This window comes from Sarcophilus harrisii, chromosome 3, assembly GCF_902635505.1.
Source record: "Sarcophilus harrisii chromosome 3, mSarHar1.11, whole genome shotgun sequence".
Lineage (NCBI taxonomy): Eukaryota > Metazoa > Chordata > Mammalia > Dasyuromorphia > Dasyuridae > Sarcophilus > Sarcophilus harrisii.
In genome coordinates this window covers 461,555,598-461,582,911 of record NC_045428.1, presented here as the reverse complement: position 1 = coordinate 461,582,911, position 27,314 = coordinate 461,555,598, and the positions used below count along the sequence as shown (strand labels likewise).

The following is a 27,314-nucleotide window of genomic DNA, read 5'->3' as shown; positions in this document are numbered from 1 at the left end:
TGTGGAGAAAATGTGCAAATTGCTTTAGAAATTAGGAATGGCTTCATGAAAAAATGACACTTAGAATGAAGTAAAGAAAACTACAGATGCTAAGAGTTTGGGGTGGGAATGGAGTGTACTATAGATATTAGATAGCCAGTAAAAATCATAAAGATAAAGATGAATGTCATGTTGGGAGGACAAATAGATCATTATGGTTAATTCAGGATGTGAAGAAAGGAGTAACATGTAAGTAAATTGGAACAGTAAGAAGGGGCAAGTTGTAGAGAGTTTTAAATGCCAAACATTTTCACCCCTTTGTCTCTTCCATCCTTCCAATCAGCTTCTGATAATAATTGAAATGTTGTTGAGTCACTTCAGTCATGTCCAAATCCCAGTGACTCCAGTTGGGATTTAAAGGGACTGAAAATATTTACCATGTCCTTCTCCAGCTCATATTACAGATGAGGAAACTGAGACAAATGAGATTAAGTGACTTGCCTGGGGTCACACAACTAGTAAGGGTCTGAGTCAAGATTTTAATTCACACCCTTTTGACTCCAGGACCAGCATTCTATCCAGTGCATAATTCTAACATATATATATATATATATATATATATATATATATATATATATCACAGAACACAAGACAAAAACATAAAATGCCTTTTTGCATTATGAGGGTTCAGTCAATTTGACAATAGAAAAGAAACTTCCCTCAGGAAAAGTTTATAAGTCAAATGAACTTGCTCAAATTTCTCACATATTGGAACTGTTATAAGAACATATCCTACTAACATTTTTTTCCAGGAACTAAAAATGTTTTCCTCAAGATTGGTATTTCTTAGTTGTCCATTTGTCATCCATTTACAAGAAACTAGGAATGCTTAATTATTGTTCTGAGTCCTATAGTATGTCTATAATGAGAGTCAAAAAACAATCTGTATCATCTTTTAATAGACGCAGCCATGTCTAAAAGCATAGGTTTTCATATTAAGAAAAAATTATATTTTTGTATTGCTATTTCATTTTTATGAAAATTTTAAGAGAGAAAAAAAAGAAAACTGCAGTATAAAAAGAACTATAAGTTTAATTATACTTGATTTGCTTGGAGGCGGTGGTGGTGAAGCAGTACTATTATACCAACATCATGTGAACATTTTATTTTTCCCCAACAATTTTTCATGTATTGCCTTCATGAATTACACTGATGAGTAAAACTGAGCAAAGAATGAAAGATTAAGATATAATTTGTTGAATGATTTCTTGGGATATATGAATCTTCATAGAGAGTCACAGAGTTCTCTCTTATAGCTATAAAGGATTTATATCTATAGATTTATAGCTATAAAGGATAATAGAAGTCACCTAGTTTAAAAAACTCCATTTTAACCAATGAAAATCTCAAACTCACAAAGGTTAAAGAACTTGGCCAAGATCACAGTAAAAAAAAAAATATCCACAGTTGAAACTGTATTCTTCCTACCCTAAAGCCAGCACAATTTCTGCTGTGCCTTTAAACCAAAGGAAGTAAATCCTATTAGTAGAAGGTTGGGCAAAAGAGAACAGTGAGAAAAGAACTTGGATAAATTACTTCCTGAGATATTTGCTATTAATTATGAAAATACTGCTTCTGTTCTCAAAAACATTCTTTTTCTCAAAGTTTTCTTCATAGCAGCCTGAACGTCTTTATTCCTCAAACTATAAATGAGAGGGTTTAGCACAGGCCCCACATTTGTGTAAAAGATTGAAGATATTTTGCCCTGATCCACAACTCCTGATGAAAATGGCTTGAGGTACATAAATGAAGCCGACCCAAAGAAAAGAGCAACAGCAATTATGTGGGAGCTACAAGTGCTGAAGGCTTTGGACTTGCCCTCAGTGGAGGTCATGCTCAGGATACTGGACAGAATAAGAGCATAAGATGTAAAGATGGTGACACTAGGTACTATAACGTTAGTGCCCACAACAATGAAAACTACCAGCTCATTGACATAGGTGCTGGTGCAAGAGAGCTGGAGAAGGGGGAGCACATCACACATGTAATGGTTTATGATGTTGCCATCACAGAAGGACAGTCTCAGCATGCATCCAGTGTGAGCCATGGCACCAGCAAACCCCATAGCATATGCCCCACCTACTAGCCAGGAACAGACCTGATTGGACATAGTGACATTATACAGCAATGGATTACAGATGGCAACATAACGATCATAAGCCATTATTGTCAACACATAGATTTCAGAGATAACAAAAAAACAGAAGAAATAGAGCTGAGTCATACATCCTGAATAAGAGATGATGTTTTTCTTTAGGACAAAATTCATCAACATTTTGGGAGTAAAAACAGAGGAGTAACAGAGATCTATGAAAGATAAGTTAAAGAGGAAATAGTACATAGGAGTGTGAAGCTGAGAATTCATCCTGATTAAAATGATCAATCCCAAGTTTCCCATTATAGTGATCACATAAGACCCCATAAACAGGAAAAATAGGGGTAGCTGGAGTTGTGGTTGATCTGTCAAGCCTGCAAGGATGAATTCAGTGATTGAAGAGGCATTTTCCAAAGCCATTTTCCTCTTGAGGGATCTATGAGGAGAGGGGAAAAAACTCATACTAGAAACAAAATAAGTTCAATAAACCTTCTTCCCCAAATGATGCAATTCTAGAAAGCATTACTGCCATGTCATGCAGATTCTGTTCTTATCATCACCAAGATATCCAGAGATTTTCATTGACTAACAATCTCCATGAGCTCAACAAATGCAGAAAACTATTCCTGATTTCCCCTACAGATTAACAGTTGAAGTTTCTCAGACCCCAAAGCAAAAAAAAAAAAAAAAAAAAATCAGAAAAATGCCCATAAGTTCTACCATCCTCCACAATACTTCCTATTCTAGTTCACTTCAAGTAAATACATTAGCTATTATCCTCATTTCAGAGATAAATCTAAGAGTTATGCAAATGCCTATGGACAAATTATTATTATTAAAATTAATTATATTTATTATTAAAATATTACCAATAATATTCTCAGTAATAAAAATAATAATGGCATATATTTACATAGCACCTATTATATGTCAGGTGCTGCACTGAATCCTTTACAAATAAATCATTTGAATCTCATAATAACCCTGGGAAGCAGGTGTTACTATTATCTCAGACTTCTAGATGAAAAAAAAAAAACTGAGACAAAGAGAGACTAAGTGACATTGCTCAAGATTATGTAGCTTGTCAGTGTCTGAAGCTAGATTTGAATTCCGGTCTTTCTAACTCAAAGCCCAAAGGGTCCAGAGTTCACTGAATATGGAATTTTAAGGAGTTAAGTGACTGATGGTCCCATGATGTCCATTATCTTTACAAGTTCTCTTCCCCACCCTCACTTAGACTATAACAAAAGGCTAATATATGAGTCAGTGATGAAAATTAGGAACACAATATTTTGTAGAATCCTCAAATCTCCTGGTTGGCAAAGCAGGGAAGACAAAATAGAACTAAAATGAATAGAAATAAAAATGAATTGTCACACACTCACCCTTCTCTTCCTAGACACTTCAGGGTTAGTCTTACTGGTTTTGAGCTCCCACGTCCTGAAGGAGAAATTATTCTAATAAGGATAATTAGAAATTCCGTGTCTTCTGCTCCTGTTTCTAATGAGGGAATCAAAACTTAAAACCCAGAATCTGGACTAAATTGAGAGATGTTTTAAGCTAAAAAGATCACAGGTTATAACTGTGACTTCACCTGGGGAATGCTTCAACTTTAGGGGAGGAAATAATGCCTAGAGATATTTGCATAATCAACAGATGATAGGAAAATGAAGGATTTATTCTAGGTATGATATTCTAATGGAATATATTAGAAACACAGAAAAGATCCATCAGATTCTCTCTCTGGGATCAGACTCCAGGGAGCAGAAATTACAATGTCCATGTTTACACACAGTATCACAGAACTTTTTTTTCTCCTAAGAGATCCAATCTTCTACTCAGCCTATAAATCACACAAGGGACTTCCCCTATTTTCTTCTAACCTTCACTCTGAGAATTTCTGTATTGAACAACGTTTTATGCCTAACCTCTCTAGGACTTCTCTACATAATTCAGAAAATAAAGCAAAGTATGAGATAAGAGGGTTACAACCCTGAACTGAGCTCTACAAAGAATATACAGGAAAATAAAAAGTCTATAAGCTCCTGTCAACATGGAATCAAGACAATTAGACTGAGATATACTATTGCTATTCAGAGGAAAAATTCTGCTCACTAGTACAATATTCTGCTCATTAGTATAATGCTAAAGCCAGGATCATTAAGGTTTTAAAGAAGTTAGACCCTCTACCCTTGAACACTACTTGGATACATGGATTTTATATTACACTACACACAAACACATACACACATACATATACCATACTTACTTCTTTAGGTATATATTTTATCCATTCACCTTCAAGCCCTGACAAATTATAAATTCCTTTAGGATGACTCATTTTAATTTTTGAATAAAGGAATGAATAAATGAAGGGTGGAATTAAAATATCACATAACAGTCAATTTTTTGATTAAAGTATATTCCAGATATGGTGAGGCAACCTCTTCTACTATGTACTCCATCATAGTTCCTAAAGAAAAATTTTTAAGCCACTTATTTAACCTCTATTATAAATCTAAAAAAAAATAAAATAAGACATTATCAAAATAAAAACAAAAAACCTCATTGAATAAAGAGCAGTAAAATCAATAAACCAATACTTATTTTTTAAAAAGAGGAAAACTGAATTATCAAATTAAAAAATTAGAATAATCCAAAACAAAAAGAAATGAGGGAGATTTTTTAATTCTATATTTCTTAAAACTGAAAATTGAAATGAAATGATAAATATTTTTAAAATATAAAATGCTCCTATCAATGACAAATAGAGAATTTAAATAAGCCAATATCAGAAAAAGAAAGTAAATGAGCTATAAGTGAATATTTTTGTTGAAAAAAGCTCCAGGACTATGTGGATTTACAACTGGATTCTATGAAACATTAAAAGAACAATAAATTCTAATATCATACTAAATGTGTTTTTAAATAGAGAAAGAATAGATCTTATTAAATTGCTCCTATGAGTCTGATTTGACTTCCTGATTTGGAAGAGTCAAAACAGAAAAAAAAAGCAAATTGAATAGATGAATAGCTTTAGTTAACATTAAAACTAAAAATTAAGCAAAATGTTAGCAACAAAGGAAGACTTCAGTGATATATTAAAAAATTACATACTATTACCAATTGGGACATACCAGAAATAAAGGTTGGTTTAACATTAGAAAAACTATAAATATAAAAGATAATAAGATTATATTAATCAATGAATAAAATATTTTAACAAAACACAATGGTTATTTAAACCACTAGAAAACATATTAATAAATATACTTTTACTTAATATGGTAAGTAACCACTATTTAACACCAAGAAGTACAATTATATATAATATGGAAATAAATGAGACTTTTACAATAAGATCAGGGGTAAAGCAAGGATGTCCATTATGTATCATTATTTTTTAATGTAGTGTTGGAAATACTAGCCTTAGCAATAAGGAAGGAAACAGAAAATTGATATTTAGCAAAAGACAGAAGAAATACAATTATTATTTTGCAGATAATGTAGTGGTAAATTTAAAGAATGAACAAAAGTCATCTAAGAATTAGTTATAATAATAATTCCAGTAATATGCTAGGGTGTAAAATGAATCCCATAAATGATCAACCTTACTCTAAATTATTAAAAATCTTAGGACAGAGAGACAAAAGGAAAACTTCATTTAAAAAATTATAAAAATTATAAAAATAATTGTGAGTTTACCTTATTCCTTCTCTACAAACAGGAAGTACAAAGCACTCCTGACAGAAATATACAAGGGTGCAAAGAATTGGAAAAGTATTAATTGTTCATGGGAGAATTGTATCTCTTAATTTATTTGGTGTCATCAAACTACCAACAGGTTACTTCAATGGCAGAATTCATCTGGAGAAGTAAAAGAAGGAAAATAAATAATAAAAAGATGTTGAAGAAAAGGATGTAGAAAAACGGATAACTATACCACAAAGAATGAATCAATAAGATTTGGGACTGGTTAAAAAACAAAGTTGATTAGTGAAATAAATATATTATACAACATTTAAGACTAAAAAAAAAAAAACACTATAGAATAAATCAGCAGAGTTTTCATTAATCCAAAGACACCCCCCCCCCAATCAAAGAGGTTGTTGTTGTTCAGTCATTTCAATCATGTATGACATTTTGTGACTTCTTTTGGTATCTTGGTAAAAATATTGGAATGGTTCACTATTTCCTTCTCCACCTCATTTGACAGATGAGGAATTGAGGCAAACATAATTAAGTCACTCTCACTCGTTTAAGATCACATAGCTAGTTCAGTGTCTGAGGTCAGATTTGCAAATCTAATTAAGTAATGAACGATCTTGAGGATACACTGTTAATTTACAAGACTATTCCCTTGTTAGGCTTCTTGTGTAGGCTTGCACTGATAGCTATAATTACTCTTCTTTTGGCATATGATACTTTTCATTTGGAACTTCTGAGAGTTAGTGAGAACTGGAGAAAATGCTTCTCTTCCAATTTGTGCAGCAAGCATCCTAGTGCAACATACTAGGTTTTTAGCTTGAAGACAACAGAGCTTAAAAAAAAAAACAAAAAAAAAAAAAACTTTTGTTATAAAGATTGGATTTCTGGAAGGAAAAAAGAATAGCTCATAGGAAAATCTAGATCTTATAGAAATAAATTATTTAAATTAAAAACTTTTAAGCTTTTAAAGTAAGATAATAGAAAGCTAGACAAAAGTTAGGCAAAAACTAGACAAACATCAGATATTATTCTGCCATCAAATATAGGTAGTAAAAGTAAGTCTAATTTACAGCTATTTTAGGGAAAACTTAAAGGAAGAACTTAACCTAGAATTAAGGAGTAGTAAACTTTTGCAAGTTAACCATGACTTGACTTTTCCTGTTTTTGCTAATACAAAAAGTCAGCATGTAAAGGCTGTTTGCCTGGATGCCCCATAGAAGGGAGAATATTGCTAAAATTAGCAGAAAGATTTCTCCTTAGAGGAGAGATGTTTACTTCAATTATCCAGTTTCACAAGGTAAATTATATAGAGAATATGAGGCATAAAGAGATAGCTAAAGAGAGCTAATCAGTTTTACTTTACAACTGAAGAAATCAAAGCCCAAAAAGGGAAATTATTTGTCTAAATTCACACAGCTAGGCATATAAAAATAATAAGTGGGGGGAAAAGGCACCCTTTACAATTATAACTTTAAATAGAGAAGAATATAGCAAAATGTTTTAAGAGCTTTTCTTATGATCCTGCAATAATATGTGACAAAATTTATTAATTCTTTTTGGAGGGGCCCTAACAGAAAGGGAGTAGTGGGTAGAATTTGTGCAGTTTTTTTAATATATGTAGACAATGTTTGTCTTGCCACATTCAGAGGCACTATGATTATCAAGAGCTCTAATCCAAACGTTGGCTAATATGAGTGAGAATATGGTAAATGCAGGGTTGTTTATAGCAGCATGAGAAGATGTTGGATTTGGCAGTCTGATTATGTTATTTGTTAGAAAGAGATGGATGTAACAGTAACTGAGCCAGGAAAATCAATATTAGGGAGCTAAATGTGGAGGTAGAAGCTAACTAGCTTCTAAGACTACTACCTGTGACCTTATCTAATACTGTCTCCACTTCAGAGGCAATACGAAAGAGAGAAGACTGATTTTTCATTTGAAAGAAGGTTGCAAGCTCTGAAGTTTAGTCTCTCCTTCTTTTCCCCACCTCTCTGCCTGAGGGAGGCAAAAGTATCTCCAAAGCTTGTGCTATTTGGGGAATTTAAAAAAAAAATTTCCGTGAATATAATGGAGCCACAATTCAAATCACACAAAAACTAGCAACCACTACATTAAAAGACCTTAGAAAAGATCTTAGAACCATATACAGAAGAGCAAAAGAACTATGATTGTGGTTGAAATTATCATGCCCAGCAAATTTCATCATAATCCTGAAAGAGAAAAGAAATTAAAATTCAATGATTTCCGAGACTTTCAGGATTTTGTTGAAAAAAAGACATAGAAAATTTGACTTATAAGATCTAGAAGAAATAGAAGGCAAACATCAAAGACTCATTTCAAGGGGCTCAATAAAAAATAAACTATTTTTTTGCTTTGTATGTGGAAAAGTAAGCCATGTTCTAAGATTGTCATTAGCGATTGGGTACTTTGAAAGAAAGACTGAAATAGAGTTCAGCATAATGTGCTTCTAAAAAGGGAAACTATATAAGAAAAGGTTAAAAAAAGGAATTGTTTTATTCAAATGATATGTGAGAGCAAGAAATGATATAGATATATACATATGTATATATAAAAGCCTTTTAAATTTATAAAGAAATGAGGGTAAAGGAATAAGATAAGAGAGGGTTAGAAGGTCGGTCGTGAAGATTAATAGGAATGGAATAGAATATGTAGATTAAAGGGAATGAGATAAATAACGAGAGTAGGGGGGAATTCTTGGAGATGGGGTAAGCTAAGCAATAATAATACAAAGTAGGAGCTAGAAGTAAAGCATTGGAGTCTGCAAGGATGGACGATAAGAGATAAACATAGACATAATAAAAATGATCAATAATAGAATTTATTAGAAAAAATAGAAGTAGTAATCATTTATCTCAGACAAAACTAAAACTAAAGAAGATTTAATCAAAGGAGAAAAACAGGGAAACTACTCTATGTCTCCCATATTAATCGATATTGGTGTATATTATTTAAAATAATTAGAAAGTATAAGATCAAAATATTGTCAGGTTGTAGGAAATTATGAGAAGGTGGATTTAGAAAAGTATAAAAATATTTATATTTATGAAGGAAAATGTTACCTATCTTCAGAGAAACATAGAATAAGCATATGTAGCACAGACATACATAGATAGAATGAATATACATATATATGTGATTTGATGATAGATTTCTATGTATATGTATGTATATACATATGTGGATATGTATGTATGTGTCTATATGTGTATGTATGTATGTAAATATATCTGAACTTAAATGTAGCCTTTTTATGGTATGTAGGGAAAGGAAAGGGGAGAAATAATAAAGTAAAATGTGCATAGGAGAAACAAAAGAAAACCTACATGGAAGCAAAGATGAATAGCTCTGAACAAAATGTGCATTATTTATTATCTATCTTTTCTTGAAATGGAAATTTAATGTCATATTTTGACTTGTTTTGGTGTAAACATGATGTTTTTTTCTTTTCCTACTTTTTTAAATATTTTTAAAAATTTTCTTTGTAAATAATGACTTTTTTTTGTAGGCTAAATGAATACAATCACTCTACCTGGTATGGAGTGATGTGTTGATTAATTTGCCCATAGAGTACTTTAACAATATGATACATGACTGTAATGGAATATTATGATACTCTAAGAAAAGATTAATATGGTAAAAGTAAAGAAATATAACAAAGAAAAATAAAATTAATATTTCAAATTTATAGTTTTAGCAGAACTTCTATTATAAAATGAATTATATATACTCTAAAAATTATAACTAAGAAACTAGATCACAAAACATAAACTACATTGCATATTTGGTTTCATGGGAGGTTGAGAAAGTAATAAAAATGTTCTAAAGACTATTGGTTCTGAGAATGTAGCAAGATAAGGACTCTGTTTGATCTAGTGTTATGCAAATGTATGTTATGTCTTATCATGCTTTACACTACAAATACATCTTTAAATTTCTCCTATATTTCTTTTTAAAAATCCACTTTGTTCTGATTGACAACTTTGCATGTAAATAGAGTCTCAAATCAAATCAAATACGTGATTTGATTTGAGACTCTATTTACTTATTACTTATTTACTTATTTTAAAAAGAATTTTTATTTTAAATTACTTATTTAAGTTGGTTCTGAAAATGTATAAAACTTAAGACACAGCCAAGATGGCAGATTAAAGGCAGGGAATTGTCTGAGCTCTCTCTCAAATCCATCCAAATGTTTTTTTTTTTTTTAATGACTCTAAAGGTTTTTGTTATTCAGAGTTCAAAAAAGGCAGAAGACAACTTAGAAAATTAGTAGGAAATGTCTGTCACACCAGGGTCAGAGAACAGATCTGGTTCAGCCTGTGCCAGCATAGCCCTAGACCTACCAAACCAAAAGTCTTTGAGAGCCTTTGAATTACTGGCAATAATTAGTTTCCTTACTTCTCAGGACACAAACACAAAAAAATTACTTAAAAGGTTAACAAGAAAGATTTGTCATACTGGGATAAAAAAAGAGTACAGTCTAAGCCCCAACAAAGAGGTGGCCTTGAAAGCCACTGAATGAACAGCAGCAGAAGCAGGTAGTGACAGTAACAGTACAAGAGGTCTAAGTCCACAGATGGTAAGAGGGTTGAACAGGTGCACAGGAAATCTTTTTGCTAACGCTGAGGCAGTACTCTGTTGTATTGTTCATACCCATATCCAGGATACAATCCTCACTCACAATCGGCAAGAAGTCCAGTATATTGCAATTTATAGACACAAAGGAACAGGATCTTACTCACAATTTGAGAGCAGAAAAGAGACCTTGTGGTTACTCATAGACCAGAGCCTAGGACAGGACAGTAGTGAACACACTTTTCCTTGGATCGTAGAATCTTGAAAGAACTGAAAACTTATAGGGCCTAAAGAGGATCTCTGAAAATAGCTGCACAAAATCCCTGAGCTTAGGATAGTGCACCCTCCACTTTGGAAACAGATCTATACTTTAACAAAGAGTGAAAAATCAGCAAACAACAGAAAAGGTTTTTGACCACAAAAAGTTACCATTGAGACAAAAAAGATCAAAATACACAGGCAGAAGAATAAAACAAAGTCAAAGCTCCTACATCCAAAGCCTCCAAGAAAAATAAGTATTAGTCTCGGGCCAAAAATTCAAAGGGGATTTTGGAAATCAAGTAAGAGAGATATCAAGTAAGATAGGGAAATTGGGAAGAAAAATGAGAGTGATGAAAGAGGAAGTACAAAAGGCCATTGAGAAGAGGAATGCCTTAAAAAGCAAAATTGGCCAAATAGGAAAGAAATTATAAAAGTTTGCTGAGGAAAATAACACCTTAAAATTTGATTTCAGCAAATGGAAGCTAATGATTTTATGAGAAATCAATGAACAATAAAATAAAACCCAAAGAATGAAAAAATAGAAAACAATGTAAACTATCTCACTGGAAAAACAACTGACCTGGAAAATGGGTCCAGAAAAGATAATTTTAGAATTATTGGTCTACCTGAAAGTCATGAATAAAAAGGAGCCAGTACATCATCAATTGATAGGGGCAATAGGTACAATGTCCTCCAACAAGACACTTTGAGTATAAAGATATGAAGGAGAAAGCTTTGACTCAGTAGTTTAGAAAATAAACTGGTGCATTAAAATCAAAGTTAAATGGGAAGCATATATTCAAAGCAATTAATATCTATGAAATACTAAATTTAATATATGTTCTCTGAATTTTAAAATAGACTATAAAGATTTTTGAAGTATCACAAAAATTCATAAAATTTTAATTAAAAACAAGAATCATTATTCTAAGGTATATGTAAAGATTTACATGCCAAAAAGGAAGAAGATTCACAGACATTCATAAAATACATGATAAAGATATACAAATACATACACAAATAATCTTCAAAGTAGTAGAGAAAAAGAAAAGGCGAGAGAGAGAGAGAGAGAGAGAGAACTATGTGATGTAAAATGGGAGAACTGAAAAATTTTTGCATCCCCAAAAAGCACCTAAAATTAAAAGGAAAGCAGAAAACTGGGAGAAAATATTTCAGAGCAAATTTATCTTATAAAAGTCTCATTTTTCAAATACATATATATAATATATATAACCAAGTCAAATTTATAAGAAGATGTCATTTCCCTATTGCTAAATAGTCAGAAGATATGAACAAGCAATTTTCAGAAGAAAAATATCAATGTTATCAATAGTCACAACAAAAAAAAATGTTCTAAACTACTATTAGTGAAATGCAAATTAAAACAACTCTGAGATCCTCCTCACACCTATCAATTAGCTTATATGGAAGAAAAAAAATGATTGTTGGAGATGATGTGGAAAAATTGGGACACTAATAGTACTTTGTGGAATTGTGATCTGATCCAACCTATACACAAAGGACTATAAAATTCTAAATACACTTTGACAAAAAGCTACCTCTACTACTCCTATAACTTAAAGAGATTCAAAAAAAGGAAAAGAATTCATACATACAAAAATGTTTTTAGTAATCTTCTCTGTGGTAACAAAGAATTAGAAATCAAGGAGTTGCCCATCAACTGGGATAACTAAACAAGTTATGTTTTATGATTCTGATACAATATTATTATACTGTAAGAAAAGACAAGCAGGGTGGTTTCAGAAAGTCTTGGGAGACTGATGCAAAGTAAAGTGAGCAAAACTAAGAGAACATTATACAAAGTAACAATACTGTATGATGATAAACTATGAATGATTTACTATTCTCAGCAATACAATAATCCAAGATACCACCAAAATACTTATGCTGAAAAATGTTATCCATCTTTAGATAAAGAACTGGTGGGGTCTGAATGCACATTGAAGTATACTTTTTGATATTCCATGTTTCTTGGGGATTTTTGTCTGTTTTTTTTACAACCTAGTTAATATGGAAATACACTTTGAATGACTGCACATGTATAATCCCTATCAAGTTGTCTTCCCAAGAAAGGAGAGACAACAGAGATAAAGAGAAATTTTGGAGCTAAAATTTTTAAATAAATGTTAATTATTTTAGTGGGTAATTGGAAAAAATAAAATATAAAAAATTTTGAAAAATAAAGGAAATGTGAAGTCTGTGAAATGCATTGTTGAAAGATTTTCAATTTTAACACTCATCGAATGCCTAGCAAGACATCACCTGGTGATTACAATTAGACATGAAAGAATCATTACATTTTAGGGATTGAAAATTGAAAAATGCCCATACTACAAATAAATACATCAAAACATTAATGAGACTATAACTAATGAATTGTACTAGATCTGGATGATTATCACAGATTTAACTATTACAACTGCCCAGATATGACTCTTGAGCCAAAAAACAAAAGAAAAATATTTTAAAGTATATTGCTCTAACAATGCCACATAAATTCCAAGATACATTGAATGAAAATCTTAATGTGAGAGAAAATTTAAAACATATGAAAATAAAAATAATCCCAGTTGTTCTCTCTGCTACTAGAGCTGTACTGAGATAACATTCAACAATCCTGTAGAAAGTTAGTTTATATCCTTTGATTTAACTACAGAAAGCAATCATTTTAGCTCCCTGACCTATGTAGTATGTAGAACATTAAATATAAAAATATAGTGGAATGATGATTTGCCTCAATACTGTTTTTATTGGATGCTCATTGGAAAAGATAAGAAGAAAATTAATACATATAAATAGACCTAAAATAACTGGCATTTAGAGCATATTAAGATCTGCCAAATATTTTTTTCCTATATTTTATCAGTTGATTTCCAGGACAACTGTTGGAATTGGAGTTGTTATTCCTGTTTTCTTGATATAGAAACCTGAGCTGTGAGAATGTAGTCAGTGTCAAATAGTTAATAAATATTACTAGATAATTCCTCAAATAATGTTCTAGTTTTCATACACAGACTCTTCTCATCACCAATGCCACAAATCTCTCTATAAAATGAAAATGTTGGACTAGATGGAAAAAATATTTTCACAGCTTGGTGTCTTCCCACCTTAGAAGGCAGAAAAATAAAAATGTCTTTTTTATTCTAGGGTTCACTCATTTTGACCAGGGAACAAAAACTTCCTTCAGGCTGGGTTTATAAGTCAAATCAACTCGTTCTAATCACTCACATGCTATAACTATTATAAGAATCTTTGCAACTAGCAATTTTTATCAAAAAATAGAAGTGTTTCCTTCAAAACTAAAATCAATCTTTTGTCCATTTCTCATCATTTTCTAATTATAAGTAGATTCCATATACATTATACTGAGAATGTTTAATTATTGTTCTGAGCCAGACCAGGCCTATTGTATAGCTGTTGTGGGAGTCAGAAAACATCTGTATCACCTTCCAACTTCCAGCTATGCAGAAGAGATATGTGAAAGGAAATTACTTTGGGTCTTTATGCTAAGGGGAAAATTATACATTAGTATACCTATTAAATTTTTATAACAATTTTGAGAGGAAAAAAATAACAAAAATACAATTCAAAAAGGGCTTGTAACGTTAATTATTATAGATTTGCTAGAAGGATGATAGGGTTGTTTTGTATAGCCATAATTTGGACATATTATTTTCCTAGAAGTCTACCTTCATGTATTTCCTTCCTCAATTACTAATCAGCAATTGGCAAGGTATGAAAGATTAAGTTATGATTTGTTGAATGATTCCATGGTGAGTTTTGGATTTTCCCAGAGGATCACAGATCAAAGATTTATAAGTATAAAGGATCTTAGAAGCTACATAGTCCACTTACAAATTAAAAAGAAGAACCCAAAAGGTCATGGAGAACTCTAAATTCTTACTCTTTCCACTTCATCTTTAAACTAAAGAAGTAAATCCTACTGATAAAAGGTTGGGCAATAGAGAAGGGGAAAAAAAGAATTTGGAAAAGGATTATTTCCTGAGTTAAATGTAATTAATCAAGGCAAAAAAGGAAATCTTGGTCCTTGAGTTCAAAACAAATTATGAAACTCCTGTTGCTGTCCTTGTAAACATTCTTTTCAAGGTTTTACTCATGGCAGACTGATCATCTTTATTCTTCAAACTATAAATGAGGGGGTTTAGCATGGGTACCATTTTTGTGTAAAAGACTGAAGCTACTTTGCCCTGGTCCACAAACCCTGACGAAGATGACTTGAGATATGTGAATGAACCTGACCCAATGGAAAGAACAACAGTGATTATGTGGGAGCTGCAGGTGCGGAAGGTTTTGGACTTACCCTCAGTGCAGCTGATGTTCAAGAAACTGGACAGAATAAAAGCATAAGATGCAAAGATGGTGACAGTAGGTATAAAAATGCCTCTTCAATCATTGAGTCCATCCTTGTACACTTAACAGATCAACCAGAGCTTCAACTATCCCTGTTCTTCCTTTTTATGGGAATGTGTTTGATCACTATATTGAGAAAATTGGGATTGAAGATTTTAATAAGATGAATTCTCAGCTTCACACTCTCTTTATCTTATCTTTCATAGAGCTCTGATACAACATTTTGATGAATTTTGTCTCAAAGAAAAACATCATTTCACATTCAGGATGTATGGTTCAGCTCTATTTCTTCTGTTTTATTGTTGTTGTTATTTCTGAATGACAATATTGACAATAATGGATTATGATCATTATGTTTCCATCTGTAATCTATTGCTGTATATTGTCACCATGTCACAGAAATCATGAATGGGATATTTTATTTTGGAATTAAAGGTAGAAATGATCAATAACTTTAATGTTTTCTTCCCCTTTCTTACCAAGACTATACCAAAAGACCTACGTATGAGTCAGTGACAATGTTCAGGAATGTGGCATTTTATAGAATCTCACATCTCCAAGTTGGCAAGGCAGGGAGAAGAAAATAGTAGTAAAAACAAAAATTTTAAATGGTGTTTCACACTTATCCTCACTCCATCTGGATATTTGAGTTCTCCTGAAGGAAAAATAATTCTGATAAGGGTGATCAGAAATTCACCTTCTGAAACAGTGATGCTCCTTTTTCTGAGGCATCCAGAGCAACCACCTCAGCCTCTGAATGAGATATAGAAGTTGCAGGATCTTACCATGACTTCACCTGGAAAGTCTGCTCCAAATAGTGCCTAGAGGTGTCTCCAAATTCAACAAGTGATAGGAAACTGAAGGCTTTATTCGAGGTATGAAAACTCCAAAGGCCCAATTGGAAACAGGGAAAAAATAGCAAGTTCTCACTTTGGGAACAAACATTTCAGGGAGAAGGAATTCTAAAGCCCATGTTTACACTGATTATCACGGAGCTTTTTTTTTTCTTTCAAAGGATTCAATCCTCAACTCAACCCTTAACTTCACACAAGGAATTATTGATTCCAGACTTTTTCACCCCCTTCCCAAATTCTTTTTTCACCTTGATTCTAAGAGAATTTCCCTCTTAAACAATGTCTTATGCAGTTGTTATCTCTAAGATTTTTTTACATGATTTAAAGAATAGAGCTTAACTCTCAATAGCAGTCTATAAGTTTCTATCAATATGGAATCAGGATAACTAGAGAAAATTGTTCTATTTCTATGCAGGGGGACATATATTCTTTACCACGTATAATAAAGTCAGAATCATTGAGATTTTCAAGAAGTTAGACTTTCTTCTCTTATACTCATTTTGAATATAGGGGAGTTAATGTTAATTACCCTACACACACAAACACACACACACACACACACACACACACACACACACACACACACTCTACTTACATCTCCAAGTATTTATTGCATCCATCCACCAGCAAATGCTAAAAAATTAGTAAGTTCCTTGATGATATGTCTTGTTTTGCTTTTTTAATAAATAAAAGAATACATGAATGAAAGAATGGGGATCTTTGATAAGAGTAGGATGGCAGTACTCCCCATGTTATAATGGTAATTTTTCTTATGTACATTCCATCATAGTCCCTAAAGAAAACTTTTAAAAACTACTTATTTAATACCAATTAAATACCAAAAATAAATCCTGAAAAATTGAAAAAGAGATTATCAAAAATGAAAAAATCTTACTAATTTGTAATATTTTTATTATTATAGCTTTTTATTGACAGAACATATGCATGGGTAATTTTTCAACATTGTCCCTTGCAAACACTTCTGTTCCAATTTTTCCCTGCCTTCCTTCCACACCCTCTCCTTGATGGCAGGCAGTATCATACATGTTAAACATGTGGAAACCATATCTTAAATACAGTATATGTGTACATATTTTTACAGTTCTTTTGTTGCACAAGAAAGATCAGATTTAGAAAGGAAAAAATAACCTGGTAAGAAAAACAAAAATGCAAACACACAATGACAGAAAGAATGTAAATGCTTTGTTGTGGTCCATATCCACTTCCCCGTGTTCTTTCGCTGAGTATAGCTGAAAGCCTTACTAAATTAATAAATGGGTAAGAGACATTGAAAAATAAGTAAATCAATATATTTAAAAAGAAGAAAACAATTACTATCATCAAAAAGAAGGAAGATATCAAAGCAAAGGAAAGGAAAGAAAGAAAATTATTAGAAATTATTGGGTCTAACTATCTGTCAATAAAACTGAAAACTTTAAAAAAAGGAATGAATAATTTTAAAATATAAAAAGCTCCGATCAATGAGGTGATGAAAATTTAAATGATCAAATAACAAAAATAGATATTGAATGAGCCATGAATTAACACCAGGAAAAAAAGCTCCAAGACAAAATGGATTTACAATTGAATTCTATTAAACTTTAAAGAATAATTAATTCAAATTTTCTACAAACTGTTTACAAAATAGGATCCTGCCTAATTGCTCCTATAACTCAAATATGGTCATGGTGCCTAAATCAGAGAGACACAAAATAAAAAGTAAATTTAATAGGCCAATATATTTAATAAACACTGATATAAAATTTTAAATAAAATTTAAATGAATAAAAACAGGAAGCAACAGAAGGAAAATTTTCATTAAAATGAATACAGAATTTATAAAATATTTGGGAATCTCCCTCCTCTATACACAAGAATTATAATAAATACAATAATACTCTTGACAGAAATAAATAGGGGTCCAAACAACTGAAGAAATAGTAATTCTTTATGAGTAAGTTATGCCATAATATTCCCTCTCTTTTGTTGAATTATATCAATGAAACTACAAAAGAATTACTTCAATAATAAATTTCATCAGGAAGAAAAAGATAAATACTATCAAAGGAAATCATAAAAGGAGAATATAAAAATAATTTTGCCAAACCAGATATCAATCTAAACAACAGCAATGATTATCAATATATTTTTAGACTAGTTGAGCAATCAAACAGGTTAGTTATTCAGTATATCAAAGGAAACAAATAGTATAATAAAGAGCAGTAGTTATTGATAAATCCAAAGGTGCCAACCAAGGAGTAAGGATTTACCAAAAACTTCTGGGAAAGCAGGAAAGCAAGTTGAAAAAAAAATGAATCCAATACCTCATGTTGCAAAATAGATAAATTCCAAATGGATGTGACTTAGAAAAGATAACTTCCTCAGAAAATTACAGGATGAAAGAAAAAAATAATATTTTGGATCTGTGGATAGAGGAAATATCTTCTCTCAAAGGATAGAGAGGATCTAAGAAGATAAAACAGGCAATTTTATTACATAAAAATTAAAAAGACTCATGCAAATAAAACCAGTGAAGCAAATATGGGAATATAAATAGTTAAATGGGAAAAAATTGCAGGAAGGAGTTGTGATAGAGATCTAAATTTCCAAGATATGTAAAGAAATGGTTCAAATTTGTAAGAATGAGAAAAAATTCACAATTGATAAAAGCAAAGGATAGGTATTTGAAAAATTCATGCTACCAATGGCCAAATGCTTCAAAACACTAAGAATTAGGGAAATTCCAATTAAAATATCTCTAATCAATCTATCAGATTGGATAAGTTGACAAAATGAGAAAATGACTAATATAAAAGGACTGTGAAAAAGGTGACATGCTTGTGCATTAATTGTAGAGTTATGAATTAGACTAACAATTCTGGGAAACAATTTGAAATTATTTCCAAATATTACTAAATTGTGAATATTTTTTGACCCAGCAACACCTATGCCAGGAATTCCCTGAAAAAAGAACAAAGAAAGAATATGATCTATAAGTATATAAGTAGCCCTTTCTGAGATAGCAAAATAATGAAAACTGAAGGAGTCCCTATCAGATGACTAATGATTGAACATAATATAGTTTTAAATGTAATGGAATAATATTGTGGTATAAGAAATTATGAGAGGGACAATGTCAAAGAAACTGGGAAAGATTTGTATCAACTGATGAGTAGAATGAGCAGAACCTGGAGAGCAATTTATACAAAGATAACAACTAGAAAGAATAAACACCTTTCGAACACTTAACTACTTGATCCTTGCGATGATTAATAATAATTTTAGGTGACTGAGAATAAAATCACACTACCCAATCCTTTAAAGAGAAATAACTGACTCGTGTAGCATAATTAGACATGCATTTTGGATATATCCAATGTAAAATTTGTTTTGCTTGGCTATGGATATTTGTTACCAAGGCTTTGTTTTCTTTTTTTTCTCTTTCTGAATGGGAGATAGAGCAATGTAAGAGAAAGAAAAAAATAATGTTTGTTCATTTTTTTAAAAAATTAATGAAAACTTCGACTTAGTGATGAAAAAAAAAATAAAACCATTTCATATCTTTTTTCTCATAAGGAATAACCCTGAATCAGCTTGGCAGGACAAAGGGGAAAACTGATGACATAAAAAAAAAACAAGAAAAATCTATTTTCAAAAAGCCATAAGTGAATCTGCACTTGCAGATTGCTACAGAGATTCCTCAAATGTTCAAATGTTTTGTTTTTAGTGCAACAGAGACCATGTGAGAGGAATGGGTTGTTTTTGATTGGAAAAATTATTATTCTCTGAAATGCTAACATGGAAACATACCACAAGAATAATGATTGCCACTAGTAATTATCCAAATTCGTGTAAGCCACAGACTATCTTCCTCAGTTTTCTGCACTATTAAATGAATTAATTGACCTATACGTTCTCCAAAACCACTTCAAAGACTAAAATGCTATGGTGTTCCTTCCTTTTCTCATAAATCTATTGACACCAATTTTGATTTTCCTACATTTCCTCAGAAATGTTTTTCATCTAAAGTTCCTTTTTAGTTTATTTCTTTAGTTATTTCTTTTATCTGGAATAGTTTTGCATTTCATTTCCATTTCCAGCTAATTTTGCAGATGAAGAAACTAAAGGAAACAGAGTTAAGTGACTTGTCAGTTAGTTATCACTAACTATTATAATAGTTATAGTTATAATAGTATTGTAGTTAATAGGAGTGATAACTATTAAGTGTGAGAAGTTTGAAAGGAATTCATGTCTTCCTAATTTTAGGCATGGAGCTCCATGCAATATACAACCTTACAACTAAGAGTCAAACTTGAACATAAAGTTAAAAGTCAAGAAATTGACTGAGGAAAAGGGAAGCAAACAACAACAAAAAAGAATATGACAATAGAAAGTTAAATATCATAATAGGAAAGATCAATTCATAAAAACAGGAAAAGACAACAAAAGCAAAACAGACACAAAAAAAAAATCAAAGAACTTAAATTGGTCATAGGCCCAAAAATAAAGTTTGAAAGGGTGCAAAAACAATTTTAAATATCAAATAATAGATGTAGAAAATTAAGAAAAAATTATAATGATGTGAGAAAATTATAAAATAGAATCAACAGCTTGAAAAAGGAGGCACAAAAAAATTAAGGAAAATAACACCTCTAAAACAAAATTGACCAAATAACAAGAGTATCACAAAAAAAAAAAAAAAAAAAAAAGAAAAAAAAAAAAAAAAAAAAAAAAAAAAAAAAAAAAAAAAAAAAAAAAAAAAAAAAAAAAAAAAAAAAAAAACAGAAGAAAAGAACACATTAAAAAGTAGAACTGGTCAAATGGAAAAGACATACAAAAATCCACTACAAAAATAAACCCTTCAAAATTAGACTTGGGTAAGTCATTCATTAAAAAAGGATATCCAGCTGACTGTATCTGGAGGGCAAAGGAGTTAGAATTACACCCAACAACAAGTGACCCAAAAAAATTGAATATAATCCTGCAGTGGGAGGGATGGGGGGGGGGGGGGGGGGGGGGGGGGGGGGGGGGGGGGGTGAAATGTAAAATTCATGAAATAGAGGATTTTCAAACATTCTTAATAAAAAAGACCAGAGCAGAATAGAATATTTGACTTTCACAAAATTTCAGGACTCTAGGGAATCTTTTAAAAGTACACAAGAAAGAGTAATCAAAAGGGATTTGATAAAGTAAAACTATTTTGCTTCCTATATAAGAATATAGCTAGGGAATTTAGGATTATACATAGAAGAGAAAAGCTGTATAGATAAAGTGCGATGTTATTGTAAACTCCGGGCTAGCTCCCTAGCGGCCTCAAGAACAGCTGGAGTCAGGATAAGTAAAAGTCCTTGGTCTTCAGGGGAAGAAGTGAAGGGGATGAACAAACTACCACAAGCTTGCCACCAACCTTTCTCTTCCTCTTCCTGCCAAAAAGTGAAGTCTGCCTTGTTTTGCCCCACCCTCTAATCCTTGCCTGTTATCTGTATACACCAAACATTGAGTAAGCACTGAACTGTGAGAAAGGCCATTTTTCCAAACATATGCTAATAGAGTCATTGTCTCATATCGAATAGGTAATTAGCCTTAAATGCTCAGTTGGCTGATTCAAGCACACCTTTTAAGACTTTCAGCCCTTTATATGTTATGATTTCAAAAATAAAATTAAGGGGTGTGAAAGAGGGATTCATTAAGACAAAGAGGAAGGGAGAGACGTGAAAGGAAGAACTTTTACAGTAAAAAAGGAATTTAAGGCAGGAGACAGTGACAATATCACTTGATATTTTCTCTAGTTGGAAGAGGCTAAAACTTTGGATATAGATATTGTCTTGCCCTACAAGAAACTAGGAAACAAGGTAAAATAAGAGAATGCAGGGACTGGTAGAAGAAAAGATAGATTAAAAGAAGTGATGGTCAAAAGAAAAATACACTTTTTAGAAGGGACAGAGTGGAAGAAGAGATAAACAGGATGAAGTGGGATGAAAAGGAAAAAAACAGTTCATAAATATAACAGTGAATGTGAATGTAATGAATTCACCCATCAAATGGAAGCAGATAAAAGAGTGGATTTTTAAAAAGATTCTAATATGTTGCTTTAAAAAAAACATACTTGAAGCAGAGACAGCCAAAAAAAAAAAAAAAAAGAGAGAGAGAGAGTGCAGAATCTATTATGCTGCAACAGAAATTGAAAAAAAAAAAAAAAAAACAGGGATAGCATCATGTTCTCAGACAAAGCAAAAGCAAAAATAGATCTAATTAAAGGGGATAATAAAGGAAACTATATTTTTATAAAAGGCTCCATAGGCAATGGAGGAATACCAATACTAAATATAAATACACTGAATACATAGTATCAAATTCTTAAAGAAAAAATAAAAGTAGTTAGAAGGGTAAATAGGCAGTAAAACTATACTGGAGGGTGAGATCTCACCTTTCCCCTCTGCAAACTTGATCTATCTAACAAAAAAATGAATAGGAAAAAAAAGTTGAGGACATAAATAGAATGTTTTTAATTAGATGATAGACCTCTAGAAAAAGCTGAATGGGAATAGAAAAGAATATACATTTTCACAGTTGTATATACTATCTACAAAAAAAAAAAGTATTAGGCATAAACTTCACAACCAAATGCAAAAAAGCAGAAATATTACATGATTATTTTCAAATCATAATGAAATATAAATTATATTCCACAAAAGGTAAGATTGCATTCTGATTCTATATCTTTTTTATTGATCATATTGACAATTAATTGATTTTGTGCTGAAATAGCATGTCGTGATTGTTTGTCTCTGAATTTAGGCAGACATTCAGCTGATCGGTAATGACTTTAACGTAGAAATCCAGTTCTCTTGCTTATCAATGTTTTCTTCTTGCCTCACAGAATCATATTCTCCTTAAAGGATACTGGAGGAAATACAAAAAAAAAAAAAAAAAAAAAAAAAGGGTAGTCTAGTATTTATACACAATCAAGATAGCCTTCAAAGATGTCTGGTGTACTATACAAAAAGTTTGATCCACTAACTACTTTCAACCTTGCAGGTAGACTTGAAAAATAACTTTTCTTAGTCACAAGAGGGAAAGAGGGGTTGCTATTGCTGGTCCTTCATTTCTACCTTCCAATCTCATCTATGTAACTAATCATAATATCCTTAACACTTAGATTTCACCTATCTTGTTCTGCTATTTGTTCTAAACTTCAAAAATTCATCTTGGGAGCTTTGGCAAAAATTGAGACAATCCATTGATCCCTTTGTCAATAGGTTTGTTACTTGATAATAAACTATTATATTGTTAGAAGAATATGTGCCTCAGTCTATCTTTGTTGGATTTTGCTCTCAATAGTTTTTGTGGCAGCACTAGGATCAGGGGAAATAGGCTAGTATTCCCCCCTTTAAACTCCATAAGAGACCTCTTTTTCCTCAGTACTTTCCAATGAGATTTTTCACCTAGAAGAAGTAACTTCTCCTGGAGGACTGCAAGTGGAGACTTGATTCTCCCTTAGATCTCCAAATACATTGTTCTGATTCTAAGCTTAATGATAGCACTCTTTGTTTAGAAAAGTTGCAACTTGTTGTCTATGTTTGCAGAGATGTTTGTGTTGTGTGATTATTAAAAAGAATTTTATGAGTTTTGTTTTGTGTTTATTATTTGTATTAAAAGTTGTAATTGGGAAAGTTATCAATAGAAGGGAGGGTGAATTTATGAAAGCAGAGAGCATAAGCAAAAGAGACTTTTGAGGAAGGGAAGGGTAAAAAAAATAGAAGGATAAATGTGGAGAGGGGGACTGAGACATAAACTGAGATATAATTAATGATACCATAACTAATTTAGAGAGGCATTCCATATCTGTGGATATGAAAGAATTTATAATTCTTTTATGAGTGACTTAGCTTTTCTCAGCAATACAATGATCCAAGATAGTAACAAGACATTTATGATGAAAAATGTTATCCATCTTTAAAGAAAGAATGTGAATGCATGCTGGAGTATATTTTTCACTACTCTATTTTTCTTAGAGATTTTTTGTCTGTCTCTCTGTTTCTCTCTGTGTTTTTTTTATAACATGGCTAATATGGAAATATATTTTCATGATTGCACATGTATATCTCTATCAAATTGCTTGTCTTCTCAAGAAAGGAGAGAACAGAGAGAAAGAGAATTTGGAGCTAATTTTTTTTACAATAGGTCTTTTTACCTTTTATTTTTTTTTAATTGTAAATTTTATTGACAGAACATATGCCTGGGGAAATTTTTACACCATTATCCCTTGCCCTCACTTCTGTTCCAACTTTTCCCTTCCCTCCCTTCACTCCCTCCCCTAGATGGCAAGCAGTCTTATACATGGTAAATATGTTATAGTATATCCTAGATAGAATATATGTGTACAGAACCGAACAGTTCTCTTGTTGCACAGGAAGAATTGAATTCAGAAGCTAAAAATGATTTGGGAAGAAAAACAAAAATGCAAACAGTTTACACTAATTTCCCAGTGTTCTTTCTTTGGGTGTAGCTGCTTCTGTCCATCATTGATCAGAATTAGATCTTTTCTTTGTCAAAGAAATCCACTTCCATCAGAATACACCCTCATACAATATCATTGTTGAAGTATATAATGATCTCTTGGTTCTGCTCATTTCACTTAGCATCAATTCATGTAAGTCTCTCCAAGGCTCCCTGTATTCATCCTGCTGGTCATTTCTTACAGAGCAATAATATTTCATAACATTCATATACCATAATTTATCCAACCATTCTCCAGTTGATGGGCATCCACTCTTTTCCAGTTTCTAGCCACTAAAAACAGGGCCACCACAAACATTTTGGCACATACAGTACCCTTTCCCTTCTTTAGTATTTCTTTAGGATATAAGCCCAGTAGTAGCACTGCCGGATCAAAGGGTATACACAGTTTGATAACTTTTGGGGCATAATTCCAGATTGCTCTCCAGAATGATTGGATTTGTTCACAACTCCACCAACAATGCATCAATGTCCCAGTTTTCCCACATCCCCTCCAACATTCACCATTATTTTTTCCTGTCATCTTAGCCAATCTAACAGGTATGTAGTGGTATCTCAGAGTTGTCTTAATTTGCATTTCTCTGATCAATAGTAATTTGGAACACTCTTTCATATCAGTGGAAATAGTTTCAATTTCATCATCTGAAAACTGTCTGTTCATATCCTTTGACTATTTATCAATTGGAGAATGGCTTGATTTCTTATAAATTAGAGTCAATTCTCTATATATTTTGGAAATGAGGCCATTATCAGAACCTTTAACTGTAAAAATGTTTTCCCAGTTTGTTGCTTCCCTTCTAATTTTGTTTGCATTAGTTTTGTTTGTACAAAGGCTTTTTAATTTGTTGTAATCAAAATTTTCTACTTTGTGATCAATAATGATCTCTAGTTCTTCTTTAGTCACAAATTCCTTCCTCCTACACAAGTCTGAGAGGTAAACTTATCCTATGTTCCTCGAATTTATTTAGGATCTCCTTCCTTATACCTAAATCATGGACCCATTTTGATCTTATCTTGGTATATGATATTAAGTGTGGTTCCATGCCTAATTTCAGCCTTACTAATTTCCAGTTTTTCCAGCAGTTTTTGTCAAATAATGAATTCTTATCCCAAAAGTTGGGATCTTTAGGTTTTTCAAACACTAGATTGCTATAGTTATTGACAATTTTGTTCTGTGAACCTAAACCTATACCACTGATCAACTAATATATTTCTTAGCCAATACCAAATGGTTTTGGTGACTGCTGCTTTATAATATAGTTTTAGATCAGGGACAGCTAGGCCACTTTCATTTGATTTTTTTTCATTAATTCCCTTAAAATTCTAGATCTTTTGTTCTTCCATATGAATTTTGTTGTTATTTTTTGTAGGTCATTAAAATAATTTCTTGGGAGTCTGACTGGTATAGCACTAAATAAATAGATTAGTTTAGGGAATATTGTCATCATCATTATATTTGCTCGGCCTATCCAAGAGCATTTAATATTTTTCCAATTATTTAAATCTGACTTTATTTGTGTGGAAAGTGTTTTGTAATTTTGCTCATATAATTCCTGATTTTTCTTTAGTTGATAGATTCCCAAATATTCTATGCTATCGACAGTTATTTTGAATGGAATTTCTCTTTGTATATCTTGCTGTTGGATTTTGTTGGTGATGTATAAAAATGTTGAGGATTTCTGTGGATTTATTTTGTATCCTGCAACTTTGCTAATATGAATTATTTCTAATAGCTTTTTAGTAGAATCTCTGGGGTTTTCTAAATATACTATCATATCATCTGCAAAGAGTGATACTTTGGTTTCCTCATTACCTACTCTGATTCCTTTAATCTCTTTCTCTACTCTTATTGCCGAGGCTAGCATTTCTAACACAATCTTGAATAACAATGGTGATAGTGGGCAACCTTGTTTCACTCCTGATCTTACTCGGAAAGGTTCCATTTTTTCCCCACAAGAACTTCTGGCCAAGATGGCAGAGAGGACACACACATCTACTTAAGCTCCGTGTTTTCTGTGAGAATTTATTTTATGAAAAGCCTCGGAATTACTGCTTGACTGAAAAAAAACCCACAAATAATTACCAACAGAAGACATCCTTGAAATTCACCATAAAAGGTCTGTTTTTGCTCTAGGGCAGGGATGATTAGACTGGGCACAGGTTGAGGGTAAGCAGCAGCAGCCAGCAGGAAAACAGCAGGCAGCTCACATTCAGCAGACTGGAGGGAGGTAGAGTGTGATCTTAGCTGTCTCTGTGGGGAGAGCTTTATTACAGTATTGATTACTTTGCCCTGGCAGCAAGCCAGTAGACAAGCAGAGAAGCTAGAAACAAGGGGGTGAAGACTTTAACTCCAAAAAGCTAGGGTCTCTCAGGACCTGGCCACATCTACCCACACTGTCTCAGCACATTCTCAGAGTCTCAGAGTCTTAGAGCACAGACACAGTGCAGCCATTGCTGTCCTGCTAGTGCCTCGCTGTTTTCCCCCGCAATCTGTAGAGGAAAATCGGTAATATCATCCAACCCTCTCTCCCCCCAAAAAAGGAGACTACATTTGGTTTTTTCCTGCTAGTTTGTCTTCTCTGATTCTTCTCTGACAAAATGAGCAAAAAATTTAAACAGACCTTAACCATTGATAGCTTCTATATGGATAGAGAGCAGACTTTAAACCCTGAGGAGACTAAAAACTGACTGTCTCCAGATGAATCCCCAAAGGGGGCTATGATCTGGTCTTCAACACACAAGACTCTCATAGAAGAAAAAATAAAAAGGCTCTCACAAGAGAGCTAGAAGAAAAATGGGAAAAAGAAAGGGAAACTTGGCAAGAGAATCTGGATAAGTCATCCCACTCA

The 27,314-nt window shown here is 32.2% G+C and overlaps 1 protein-coding gene across 1 annotated transcript; it reads right to left on the bottom strand.

Moving 5' to 3' along the window:
• Positions 1–1,571: 1,571 nt before the first annotated feature.
• On the bottom strand, positions 1,572–2,554 carry LOC100917932 (olfactory receptor 8B8-like). Its single transcript, XM_003764370.3, is given in 2 exon segments — positions 1,572–1,645; positions 1,648–2,554. Coding segments are annotated over 2 exon segments (981 nt in total).
• Positions 2,555–27,314: the final 24,760 nt, after the last annotated feature.